Source organism: Watersipora subatra, chromosome 8, assembly GCF_963576615.1.
Source record: "Watersipora subatra chromosome 8, tzWatSuba1.1, whole genome shotgun sequence".
In the NCBI taxonomy this organism is placed as follows: Eukaryota; Metazoa; Bryozoa; class Gymnolaemata; order Cheilostomatida; family Watersiporidae; genus Watersipora; species Watersipora subatra.
Genome location: NC_088715.1, coordinates 22,603,841 through 22,618,601, shown reverse-complemented (window position 1 = coordinate 22,618,601; position 14,761 = coordinate 22,603,841). Strand labels below are relative to the sequence as shown.

The 14,761-nt window shown below is 36.7% G+C and overlaps 1 protein-coding gene across 1 annotated transcript; it reads left to right on the top strand.

Moving 5' to 3' along the window:
- The first annotated feature begins 9,738 nt into the window (after positions 1-9,738).
- Positions 9,739-10,239, top strand: LOC137402375 (coagulation factor V-like). The gene has a single exon (XM_068088876.1). It carries the CDS (start codon positions 9,739-9,741, stop codon positions 10,237-10,239), a length of 501 nt encoding a protein of 166 aa, XP_067944977.1.
- Positions 10,240-14,761: the final 4,522 nt, after the last annotated feature.

The window sequence follows — 14,761 nt, the reverse complement described above, 5'->3', positions numbered from 1 at the left end:
TTTACAGATGAACTCATGAAGGCTATTAAAGATCGCTATGCTAACCGCCAATAAAAAAGAGCCAAAAAGCTGGCGTATAATAAAAATAATGTAAAATAATCATGAAAAACTCTTTATCTGGAAAAAAGGCTTTTTCTGCATATTTATATTCTAATAACATATTCATTCATAACAGTTCATTAATCCTCGTTTGAAAATTATTATGCTGTCAAATAATAAGTTGCTTTGAATTACTGGTATTAGAATGGGTTTTCTTTCTCTTTGATTTCCAGTAATACGAAAGCTTATTGTTCACAAAATATTCTACAATAAAACATATGATGACCCAGCAACAACTTCAAAGTTTTAATTAGTCTTAGTGATTTGCAGCTGCGTTATAATTATAACCTAACATATTTTGTCACAGTAAGAAAGACGATTCAGGGCAGAGGACGGGACCATACACATCAGTTGAATTTAAGGTACCGCCTGATAAATTGAAAGTGAGCAGCTCTCTGAAAGCTATGACAAGTATTTTACTGTTTGCAAAGATATTTCTCTTTAAATGTTTGATAGTTTAGGAATTAATGATTAGTTGTAATAAAATAAGTATTAATGATTGCTTTTAATCAAGGCCATTGATGAACTGCCATAAACTAAGAACTTGAAATTTGACTATTTTGCAAAAATATCTCCCATTAAATTGAAGATTGAAAATCAGTTTGCAACTTCATGACTTTAATATTACTGTTTGGTAAAGCTCATATTCAACAAAAATTATTGTAAAATAGAGTATCTACACAGTCAAAATATTTTTATGATTTATTAAATGTTTTAAATTATTGCTATTACTGTAAGGAGGTTTTTAGTCAACAAACTCCCATCGAGTACAACAGTGAGCAGATCATTCGCTGAGTTTTCACATTTTCAGTTATTGACTTTCAAAATATAGTTCTTCAGTTATTGCTTCTTTTCTGCCAGTAGGCGAAATCTGCTGTAGCGGTTATCTAAGACATGATAAACTAAAATTTTAAAATACCAGTGATTTTGGAAAAAATTAGCTTTTTTCGAAGTTTTCAAATGTCACGCCAACTCCAAACTGAAATATTTGGAGGAAAATGGATTTTTCAAAAGTTTTCAAACAGCCTCACTCATTATCAAACCTCAAATTGTATTGAAATTGAGCAGACTAATAATCAGGTTTGATGCATATATTGTTAAAGTTTCCCACAATTTTATTGCATATAACATAATTCATATTAACATATTTCAAATTTAGATTGTTGGTACAAATCGTTTACCAATTTGGAAGATAAGCGTGCGCTTTTAAGTTTCTCATGTGTGTCACTCAAGACCAGCTTGTGCATTGTTTACTGTTCAGCTATAAGTTTATTGAGCTACTCACCTTGTGAGGATTTTAGCTACTATCATTATGCAAACTACTATATTTGTATAAACCTTTCATATTAATGTGTAAGTATCTTGTGTAGAAGAAAATAGCAGCAGTTTTGAATCAAACTGCTCTATTGTAACGGCAATGCTGTTCACATGACGTCTACCTCTATGTCTTTAAAACTCATATCAGCAGTTAAGTTGATATGAGTATGGAAGCAGAATGGCAGTCTAGATGGCTAACAGATCTGGTTACACTTTTAGCTATGTTTGAATGAATCTACAGCATATATATCTTATTCATCAGGCATATCTTGTATCAGTTGATAGTTTTTATGGCTAGACTTTGCTAGTACCTGTAGGAGCATGTTACCTACTGTTTCATGCAAGTTTCAGTCTTGCATAGTTCTATGCAGGTCTCAGTGGTTTGTTATATGTATACTAGCTGTGTTGGGTGGTGATGCCTCTGTATTCAAATCAGTTTATAAACAATGAGAGGTAATGAGAGCTGCTAACCACTTGCTATTAGCCTGGCACATTGCCAATGGATTATTTGAGTAAACTTACTAATAAGAGCTACCACTTCTCATAGCGTTCCGCCATAACCTTGCCTCAGGACCAAAAGTGTAGCCTATTGGCTCGCACATACTGACATATATTGCCTAGAGTATCAGTGAAGCTCTTTTAGTTTAGTTAGGAAGGTGTCGGACTGGGGAACAAGAGGTACCAAAATCAAATCTTCTGTTTTTCGGATTCTTTTTCCCATGATTTTAATAGCTATAGATGGACATATACAATGACGAACGACCAGCTTTGAGAAATATATCTACTACATAAATGGCAAAAAATCTGTTTGTATATTTGTGTGTGTATGTGTGTGTTAGTCCACCTTATAGAGCAGTCTTTCCTTTTGTCGATTCAGTTGTAAAAAGCAAACTGAATTAATGCATTAATGAATTATTAACTAACTGGAAAATGTCGAGTCAAAAATGTGATATATCAAGCAACAGTGAACAACCATACAAACAACCACGTAGCGACCTACATAGGACTTTGCTCAACATAATTTAAAACTAGATACAGCAACCATAAAGCCTCGTTTAATCACAAAAAACAACTCCACACAGAATTGAGCAAGCACATTTGGAAGTTGAAAGACAGCAAATCAACATACAACCTAACATGGAAAATATTAGCTCAAGCACAACCATGTACAAACAAAACAAAACGATGCAAACTATGTTTACTAGAAAAATACTTCATAATATGCAAACCAAACTTAGGCACATTGAATAAAAGAAATGAATTGACCTCTAATTGCAGACATGCTAGGAGTTATCTTCTCGGTTACACTTAGCACTAAATACATGATTAACACAGCGAGCCCATTTCTCTCATTTCGGCACAGTCGGTAAAGCTTTTCATTTTAGTACAACCGCGTCTGATGAGTGCACCACACGAAACCAATTTGTACCGCAATTACTGAAAGTTTATACTTTTTTCTTAATATTTTTTTCAAATATTTCATACTTCACTAATTATCTTTTAGGTTTTTAGTGTAGAGTTCTCTTTTTATATGCTTTTGCACCTGCTTTTAGTTACATGTACTATAGATTGACTCCACTGGCGTTTTTCATATCGGCAAATATTTTTGATTTTCAATTTTAATTTGTTGAGAAATACTATGGTGTTGAGCACTCTCCCAAAATCTGAAAATAGAAAAAGGAAATATTGTTTACTCTATGAAAAATGTACCGATACCAAGAAAATCAAATTACCTATAAAGAATTATAGAAATGACCGAGAAGGTAACTCACCGAATGAGATGGAAAGCACATTTTTACTTGAACCCAAACCAGCAATCAGAACAAAAAGAAACCTATGGACTCAAAACAAATCAACTGCCACCTTTTATAAAATAGATATCAGATTTTGAAAGCAAGATAACAGAAATTATACAAAACATCAAATTCAAGCCATACAACAATGAGCTTCAACGAAGACCCCTTCAAGACACTAAGACAATATACAAGCAAACAATAAATACTTGTCAAAGCCGACAAAATAACCAATTTTTACAGACTTGAAATTGATGAATACAGCAAAATGTTGCAAAATAATGTTACTAAAACCTACAAAAAAGCTGACAAGACAGCAGTAAACCCAATTACATCAAAAGACAAAAAGATAGCGCACAAATTAGGACTTGAGAAAAGAATTGAGACAGTAGCAGAGAAACAGCCATTCATAACGTTAAAAGACCACAAAGATAACTTCACAAACCACCCAACATGTAGACTAATCAATCCAACAAAATCTGAAATAGTAAAAATTAGCAAAACTCTGTTCACAAGTATCAACAACAAAGTGACAAGAGAAAGTAATGTAAAATTATGGCAAAGTAGGGTGACGTACTGAATTGGTTTAGAGAAATAAACGAAAAACAACAGCAAGCATTTATTATTTTTGACATTTGTAAATTTTCCTCTCAATAACAGAGACAGTATTAAAAAAGCATTAAACTTTGTAAGCAACATAACATATATCACAGAAGATGAAAAGACAATCATACTACAAGCAAAAAAGTCGCTTGTATTTCACTACGACAAGGCTTGGTCAAAGAATAACTCTAATAAATGGTTTGACGTGACTATGGGTAGCTATGACGGAGCGCAGATTTGTGAATTAGTAGGAACTTACTTACTGACCGAAATACCCAAGGAATTGATTTACAGTATTGGACTATACAGAGAGGACAGACTTGCGGTTTGCAAGCTACACCACCAGCTATAGAGAGAACTGTCAGGGTTGGAAAGTTTGAAAGTTTGAACGCTTGCAGAAAGCCGCAATCACGCTAAAATTGGCATCACGGATATTGTAATTCTAAAACAAAGACTTGATAATTTGCCAAGTTAGGAATACATAAGTATTGGAAGCTATGACAGATCAGCGTGTCAGACTGCAGAGATAGGATTGCATCAGTGATAGAAGTGATGACAGGGCAGCATGAAAAATCTGCCAAGCTAGGGCAGCATCAGTGTTGGAAGCCTTGCTACAACACTACATTGCTTGTCAAAACTATTTATAAGTAAATTGGTTGACGGGTAGCGCTGGCATAGGAAACTTGGAAATGCTAAAACTAACGGCAATATCTCCCCACTGCTACAACCAGCGTAATAATTGATGTATTACCTCTATGCTCTCATATTCAAAACATAGTAGCCAACTAACCATTACAATGGATGACGAGATATTAACAAGCCCGACTGAATATGATGTCACCACTACACATGAAGGAGATGTATAGCCATACGCTAATCAATTACAGGGACAAGCACAAGCAAGGACATACATACATCGAACCGTCGACCAGTCACAAACAAAATCAAATATTTACAGCACTTTTATAGATATAGTCTATAACATCATTTATTATAGATAATATGACTTTGTAAAATCATAATATAACTATGCATGAATTTCAATGTTTAAAAAAATAGAAATGATGTAACGAATATAGAAAAGCATGAAATATGAATATCTCTGTTACTTTATGTAAGATAAATTATTATTACTGTCTCAGAATGAATATTATAGCAAATTCCATTTTATATGAATCAGCTATTGATGGTTTTTCAGGTTATGGCCAATTTTGTAAAAATTATTGACTTAGTTTAATTCACGAATGTATCGCAGCGTCATGGAATCCCATAAGATGTCAACTGTCAAGGCGTCAGATACCAAACGTCAGAAAGGACCGCTGCCTGACAACGGAGACACTAGAAACAGACATTACGAAAATGTTGTAAGAATCCAGTGACATTAGACACTTATCCGAGAATAAGTATATAAGGAGGAGCTGGCAGCAAGCCAAGGCAAAGCGCATCTGGCAGCGAGCCAGAGACAGTAACTTGGCAGCGAGCCAAGCAGCAAAAGAGGCCGCAGAGATAGGCTAATATAAGCCATAAAATGCTGCAGATAGCCTGCAGAGGAGCATCCCATTGAGGAGGAAACATACAGCATATACAATCTATCCAAAGAGCCAGGAAGCCACAAAACCCTGAAAAAATAGATTTCGTTCAGCCCCTGCCAGCAGAAGGAGCCGTCGTTACACGCCTGTCACTCCATGCCTCGTCACTACACGCCTTGCAGACACGTAACTATTAAACCTAGAAAAACCATAACTAATAGGGCTAATTACATGTATACAAGCGTATTGTTATTTTTGCTTGCTTTGGCTAGTAGCATTGACAGAATTACTGTTATATTTTTGTTCTTCTAAAGGAAATAGAGTTACAGACATTCTTGTTGTCTATGACAATAATTGCCTACAAGTACTAGTAGTCCTATCAATACTACTTGTTGTGAACTTTGATACTTGGGCTCATCATTGCAATAGTGCGCGTTACTGTCAAAACAAGTTTCAAAGAGAACTATAGGAGTGCCCATCTCCATTGATTGAGTTGTTATTTCAATTTTGCCTTATATCAGCAGTCTAATTTTTGTGGGGCAGAAGTGCCACTTTGTCTGCGGTCAAAATTTATCTTGGGAGAAATTGAACTCAAGGTCCAGAGGCTAACCATTACACATAGAACCATAGAACCATACTATTATTACACTCAGAAAAAAAACTGATACAGTTTTCATTACTCATTTCTAAAATTATAAATTTAAAGTTTTTAAATATAAAATTTTAATAATTTCAAATTTCTCCCTTGACAAAGTGGAGGTTCTACCGAGATTGACTCGAATACTTTTAATTAAAATAATTTTTGGAGTTAATTATCTAGCTTTAGATATCTGCGCTACATATATTTCCTTTTTCCAGAAACATTCTTTTTGGAATTATCACCAAAAAAAAATAGCTGTATCAACTAGTTAGTACTGCTTTGAATATTTGATATATAATTTTGCATATTATATTAAGCTTATGCCATTATGAGCCGGCTATGAGAGACAGCCAAATATCTAATCGGAGTACAGTCTCCAAGAAATGGAAGGAGCAGGAATGATACGCGAGCAGAAGAGACACAAAACATGCGTGAATCAGAAGCAGAAGAAGTAGCTCAAGAAAACATGAAGGGCAACGAAATAACTACTGAAAACTTACAGCAACAGGAAGAGCTTCTTCACCAAGACGATAGTCGAGACGAGGAGGCGGGTGATAAAGCAGCTGTAGACAACGAGATCGGTTCTGATGATGTATATACTATTCGGAGCCAGACGCCTATGAGACCAAGGCTACAGATGAATGTTGATTCAGATGGCGAGACATTTTTCTATCGAGACGAATACGGAAATGAGTGCAACTGCACATCCCCTTGCTTCCACACCTGCGGTACGTCTGTCACCAATAGCTAGAGCACCTGCAACAGAAGTTAGTGAAGATGATGAGGAATACACAGAGCGAGCTATGTTAGCACAACCACCCAATCGTAGAAGTGATACTACAGCCAGAAGGTGGCAGCACAAACTAGATATAATGACTGGCTATATAGATTGACCCATGACAAGCTCAGTGATGAGGATCCTCGAACTAAACATCCCAGCTACAAAGCACACATAAAAACAATGGAGCATAGACACCATGCTAACTTACCGTCATCCCCTTTAAATATTTGCACAATTAATGAAGAAGTACGCCTCGAAGGTATAAATCTTCCCCAGCTCTCAGTTACAAGGGAATAGAGTCAATACCCCGCGCCAATCAGTACATACCAATGAAAGATGCCTTGTTAACCCTTTCGCAGGTGAGATTTTGAGCCTATATCAGCTCGTCTTGGGTGAATTAACTTTTCAAAAAAATGAAAATTTTGAAACTTTATTGAAATGATATTTTTTTGCTACACTATGGTTGTATGATAGGTTTGTATCACATAACAAGGCACTGTACAAACAGTTTTACACCCTTTGTGCCTATATGAGCTATTTAAACTACCCTTACGCATGTAAATTCTCAAGAAAATTGAAAAATTTGATTGTTTTTTGCGATAATGTTATATTGTTGAATAAAACATATTCTGTATTTATATTACAAATAAAGCATTTTACAAGTAGAACCACACTTTGAAAGGCTTAGTATCTTACCGAGTAAAAAAACACATCGATATTGATAACGATCGCCCAAAACAAGTTGAAATGAAAAGATACATGTCTAAAATGTAGTTATTCAAGTCCTCACATGTGTTCTTTTACTTTAAAAGTATTTAATTTGATAGAATAACGAACACAGACCAATAGCAAGTTCTTTTGTTCACATAAAAGCATAAAATTCGATTCGGTGGAAAAGGCTTAGTATCTTACTGAATAAAAAAACATTGAATGACGTTTGATAACGATCGCCCCAAAACAAGTTGAAATGAAAAGATACATGGCTAAAATGTAGTTATTCAAGTCGCCACATGTGTTCTTTTACTTTATAACGTATTTAAATGATTAGAAAAATGAAGATGGACCAGTAGTAAGTCTTAATACGTAGTGCGTACGATATCGACATTAATGTCGCACCACCCACTAGGATCGATATCGCAAAACGACATTAATGTCGCACCACCTGTAAAAGGGTTAATTAGCAATGAAGAAGAAAGCTCAGATGAAGAGAACTGTACATGTAGAATTATGCAACCAAGCATGCAGTACTAAGAGAGCGCAGTACTAAGCGAAGCTATTTTAAAATAGAAGGTAGCAGAGCAGACAAGCATGACGAATACTTCATGAGCCAGGCAGCAGACAACTACAAGCCAATGCAAAATTACAGATAATAGAGAGCGAACATGCATGATAATGAGCAGCCAACCCGCTACGAGCGAAGACACCGAGAACAGGAAAGAGCAGATGAAGAATGCTATCAGCCTCGAGAAGCAATGCGTTATAATTACTCACCCGATATAACACCAAAGAAAAGCATACTTAAATCAAAACAGTATTGCACAGCTGAAGTGGACAGAGAGCATGGCAGAGCATCATGCCAAAAAAGGAGACAATTCCTACAAGAACCATATCAACAAGATATGAAAGGCATGAACAAGAGCAGTTAGCACGGTTAGAAGAACAAAGACAGCGAGAGCTAGATGAAGAAAGATTATATAGCAAATCACAACATAAATTAAAGTCGAGACAGGGATTAAACTATCCAGAAGGTGGAGTTAAAAATAATTAGCCACAGATGCTACTGGGAAGACATGGTAATCAGGAAAAAGAGACGTATAAATCAACACTTTAGCCAAATACAGCAAACCAGGAGCTTTACCAATAAAGCAACCAGCCATTGCAGGAACAGTGGATGTCTTACTATGAACCTGACAGCTTCGACTTAGACAAACAAACACAAGGACTACCTACCAAGCGACTGCATGGACCACCGACAAAACAAATTATGACGCGAGCTGATGGGCAAACTACAAACATAATAAATGTAGCTACAAGACTACCTGAAGTAGAAAAGTTCTCAAATGGACCCTCAGCAGAAACTACCTTCAGTGAATGGACAAACAATTATGAGCTGAGCTGCCAAGCCTTAAGTATTCTGCGAGAAAACTGGGGCAAAATACTCCCACTCTATCTCACAGAAGGCGCTCTCATTACTTATCGCAATATAATAGCGACAAATCCAACCATTAAAGAAGATTACAACATACTCATAGATGAACTTGCTAAAGAATTTGCAATGACAGATGGAATAGCTAATACAGTAGACCTAAACAACAGAGTAAAACAGGAGTTTGAAGGTGTTGGCAAGTACTATGCAAGCATCACTACTACGGCTAAAAGACTGTTTCCCACAATGACTGCTGATGCGCTAGATCAGATAATATTATCGTCATTTGTCAGGAGCCTGCCAGTGACCTTCAAGAGAGGCTTGCTAAACAATCCCAGCAATACTACAGCAGACAGTGCTTTCAAAGCAGCACAAAGGATAGAAAAGACAAATGCTATTCTACATAATGAGTCAGCACACGCAAATATTAGTGCAGTAAATCGTGACATACGACTGGAAGAACAGATGGAGGCAATGATGCAAAGCCTAAAGAATTTTGGGCCGGGAAAAGCTGAGAGAGTAGCAGAGAGCAAACGTGGGCATGACAATAATAACAACTGGTTCAGGCAAGATAGAAATTACGGTGGTTATGTAGCAACTAACTCAAACTGGCGAGATAGAAGAAGATGGAATAAACCAATGGGTAGACAATTTTACGGCAATCATAGAAACGGCCAAGCAAGATATGACTCAGGCAGAAGGTTTGAGAATCGTTGGAAAAATCAAAGAAATAACAACTTTCCAAGAGCGCCTCAAGGACAATCATAGAGACAGAACCAGATGCAACAGCAAAATAACATCATCGCCAGCATGTGGGTCAAGAGTTCACAATGGATGGCAGACCCATATGCAGAAACTGCAATGGCATTGATCATCAGCACTACGTCTGTAGGAGAGCAGCCAACTCTATACCAGAAGGACAAATGACCCCACAAAATTGCATGGTGCGCTTTCGAGACACCAGAAACCAGCCAAGGGCTGTCAACACTCTCAATAGTCATAAAGGTCAAGACACTAATAGGACAGGAGTGGTAAACAATCTATACCAAGACCTACCTACACCAACAGTTCAGGCAGAGGAGAAACTTGAATATGCTGCAACTGAACAAGATCAGAAAACTCTTCAGCCACATATAGAACAGACCACTTATCAACCACATAGAGAACAGACAACTCTTCAGCCACTGATTGAACAGACCACTCATCAACCACATAGAGAGCAGAAAACTCTTCAGCCACAGATAGAACAGACCACTCTTCAGCCACAGAGAGAACAGACAACTCCTCATCCACAAAAAGAGCACACAACTCCTCAGCCATTGAAAGACTAGACAGCTCCTCAGCCACAAATAAAACAGCCAGACACAGAAGCAATTGCCACAACAGAAACAAACACAGTGCAGCAAGTAACAAGCCGAACAGAAAAACATGTATCGGAAGCGTCAGATAGCGCTAAAGACAGTTCTTTTGAGTTTCAACAATTGCCAAAGCATGATATTGTTCAAATTGGCACAATACATAGGACAGAAAGACTGACAGCTGCAATGGAAAAAGCAGTAGGACTGATTGCTGAAGCAGCCATAATTATTTTCATTAGCAGCCAATTTGGAAAAACAAAAGCGTACCCAGTCAATCCAATGCTATGCCATACAGAAGATTGAGCCAGATCACACCCACATTTAATACTGGACTTACCTGAAGAATTAACGTGCTCCAAATCTAAAAACTTTACACTGGAGGTAAAAGTGCTGAATCAACAAATAAACAAGAAGTATTGCAGTTGGCGAGCAATTAATTGCTTCCGAACAAAGAAATAGACACTATCTATCGCGGCTAAAGATAAACGGGAAAAACAGCTGTCAAACTTTTTCAACCGATTACCTGGATTTCATGCACCTATGTCTCTCAAGGATGAGCCAACAGCACTTAAGTGAGATAAGCAACAATGCAACAAAGGCAATACATGGCGATATACATGTATCTGAACTGTCAAACGACATGCAACACATTACCGAAGACTTGGAGGAGAAAATACGCCTAAAAGTATGTCAACAACAAACAGAAAGTACGAGCTATGAGGCCGTACAAAGAAAAGACGCATGACGGATTCTATTTATGACAATAGGCCACAGGATGAATGGGAGTAGCTTACAGCATCTAGCTCTACACATATATCATCACATATTTTAAAAAAACTACAAAAAAAGATATTAAAAGAAGAAAATACTATACAGCCTGATCTCAAGGCAGATACGCTACTGGATATCTATCGACAATTGAGGATAAATGGATCCATAATAATTATAATTAACTTACATGAAAAAATAAGCAAGTAAATATAGGTATATCCAATACAGTTGACTGTCATGATGATGTAGCGAGCACTATATATTTCCCGAATGACCTACCAAGCGTGATAGAGGAGTGATTGTCATTTTTCAGCCTGATGCAAATTGGCTATGGGATAGAGAGCCATCTAATGAGGACTGAAAACCTGCAATAAGACACGCCCACAGAGCCTAATTATCCAAAACCATAGATATATAAACCATATATATATACAAGGTTTATATATCTATAATAGTGGTTGCGCATAAATATATCTATATCCAAAACAAAGAAAAGATACAGAAGTGCGTAATGAATATTAATGAATTGAGATAGTGATCATTGTTGTGAAAGATAAAGATTGTTGGCCGATAAAGACCAAACGCCAAACACCATATAGATGGAAGATGATCAGGACGGATTCCTGCAAATGTCTAAGCCAGAGCCCTAAGGCTTTACCTTAGAGCCAGTATGTGTCAGGGTTGGAAAGTTTGAAAGTTTGAACGCTTGCAGAAAGCCGCAATCACGCTAAAATTGGCATCACGGATATTGTAATGCTAAAACAAAGACGTGATAATTTGCCAAGTTAGGAATACATAAGTATTGGAAGCTATGACAGATCAGCGTGTCAGACTGCAGATATAGGATTGCATCAGTGATAGAAGTGATGACAGGGCAGCATGAAAAATCTGCCAAGCTAGGGCAGTATCAGTGTTGGAAGCCTTGCTACAACACTACTTTGCTTGTCAAAACAATTTATAAGTAAATTGGTTGACGGGTAATGCTGGCATAGGAAACTTGGAAATGCTAAAACTAACGGCAATATCTCCCCACTGCTACAACCAGCGTAATAATTGATGTATTACCTCTATGCTCTCATATTCCAAACATAGTAGCCAACTAACCATTACAATTGATGACGAGATATTAACAAGCCCGACTGAATATGATGTCACCACTACACATGAAGAAGATGTATAGCCATACGCTAATCAATTACAGGGACAAGCACAAGCAAGGACATACATACATCGAACCGTCGACCAGTCACGAACAAAATCAAATATTTACAGCACTTTTATAGATATAGTCTATAACATCATTTATTATAGATAGTATGACTTTGTAAAATCATAATATAACTATGCATGAATTTCAATGTTTAAAAAAAATAGAATTGATGTAATGAATATAGAAAAGCATGAAATATGAATATCTCTGTTACTTTATATAAAATAAATTATTATAACTGTCTCAGAATGAATATTATAGCAAATTCCATTTTATATCAATCAGCTATTGATGGTTTTTCAGGTTATGGCCAATTTTGTAAAAATTATTGACTTAGTTTAATTCACGAATGTATCGCAGCGTCATGGAATCCCATAAGGCGCCAACTGTCAAGGCATCAGATATCAAATGTTAGAAAAAAGAATCCTAGCTGACATGGAAGACATGCCTTGTACAAAAGATTAGTTTAATTCACGGGCGTATCACATCGTCATGGAATACCATAAGATGTCAACTGTCAAGGCGTCAGATACCAAATGTCAGAAAAGACCGCTGGCTGACAACGGAGACACCAGAAACAGACATTACGAAAATGTTGTAAGAATCCAGTGACATTAGACACTTATCCGAGAATAAGTATATAAGGAGGAGCTGGCAGCAAGCCAAGGCAAAGCGCATCTGGCAGCGAGCCAGAGACAGTAACTTGGCAGTGAGCCAAGCAGCAAAAGAGGCCGCAGAGAGAGGCTAATATAAGCCATAAAATGCTGCAGACAGCCTGCAGAGGAGCATCCCATTGAGGAGGAAACATACAGCAGATACAATCTACCCAAAGAGGCAGGAAGCCACAAAGCCCTGAAAAAATAGAATTCGTTCAGTCCCTGCCAGCAGAAGGAGCCGTCGATACACGCCTGTCACTCCATGCCTCGTCACTACATGCCTTGCAGACACGTAACTATTAAACCTAGAAAAACCATAACTAATAGGGCTAATTACATGTATACAAGCGTATTGTTATTTTTGCTTGCTTTGGCTAGTAGCATTGACAGAATTACTGTTATATTTTTGTTCTTCTAAAGGAAATAGAGTTACAGACACTTGAAAACTAACCACTGGTGCATTCTTGCTGTCTATGATAATAATTGCCTACAAGTACTAGTAGTCCTATCAATACTACTTGTTGTGAACTTTGATACTTGGGCTCATCATTGCAATAGCGCGCTACTGTCAAAACAAGTTTCAATGAGAACTATAGGAGTGCCCATCTCCATTGATTGAGTTGTTATTTCAATTTAGCCTTATATCAGCAGTCTGCTTTTTGTGGGGCAGAAGTGCCACTTTGTCTGTAGTCAAAATTTGTCTTGGGAGAAATTGAACTCAAGGTCCAGAGGCTAACCATTGCACATAGAACCATAAAATTATCACACTCAGAAGAAACATACAAAACAATACAGTTTTCATTCTTATTTCTAAAATTATAAATTTAAATTTCTTAAATATAAAACTTTAATAATTTCAAAATTCTCCCTTGACAGAACAAAGAAATTAAGATGCAACATATTTAATAAAAACAACTTGAAAATTACTATTGAGGCAAACAAACGATCAGTAAACTTTCTTGACGTAACTTCTACAAGATGGCAGCTTTAAGCTTTTTCAAAAACCAGGTGACACAATACTATATGTGCACAAACAAAGCAACCATCCACCTTCCATATTGAAAAACTTACCAGACAACATAAACAAACAACTAAACACACTTTCATCAAATGAACAACAATTTAACAGAAAAGTGCAACCATATGAAGAAGCACTCTACAAGAGTGGATACAACAGCAAACTACAATATGACACTAACATGAAAACGACAAAGACAACTATATATATATATATATATATATATATATATATATACAGTGAAACATGGATAACTCGCCCTCGGATATAGCGAACACATGGTTAACTCGACTGGATTTGCTTGGTCCGTTCCCACGCAATGATAAATGGCTCTATATAACTCGAACTCAGCATTGTTAATTCGAACTGTTTTTTGCCCAACGGTTACCGAAAATCGCTTTAGAAAATCACGTTATTTCAAGCCATAGAGGTAAACCTCAACTTTTCGTAATTCATAAGCGTCGTTACTACCTCCATCGGCAAAATATTTTTGTCAACGACTGTTCTAAAGGTTTGGTGAAATTTGATTTATACGTACTACTATACGATGAATAGCACGGGCTAGCCAGGTCACGGGCGCAAGGATTTTCGCCACGCACATACAAAACAAAAACAGCATGTTGTTTTTGTTTTGTATTTGCGTGGCGAAAATCCTTGAGTGCGTGACCCGACGTGGATTCCGAGTTGAATCAACGTCGGAATGTTGAATGTTTAAAACGTCTTAAAAATTGTAATTAAACGTATACGTTGTCTTAGCTAAAAAAAACTATTCATCGTTTGACCTAAACACAGAATACGTGTGTACATTCAATAAGTATCCATTCAAAAAACGCTAGTGAT

What these genes read in the sequence shown, in the direction of transcription:
- LOC137402375 (XM_068088876.1), top strand. Translation starts at nt 9,739, where the DNA reads ATGGATGGCAGACCCATATGCAGAAACTGCAATGGCATTGATCATCAG.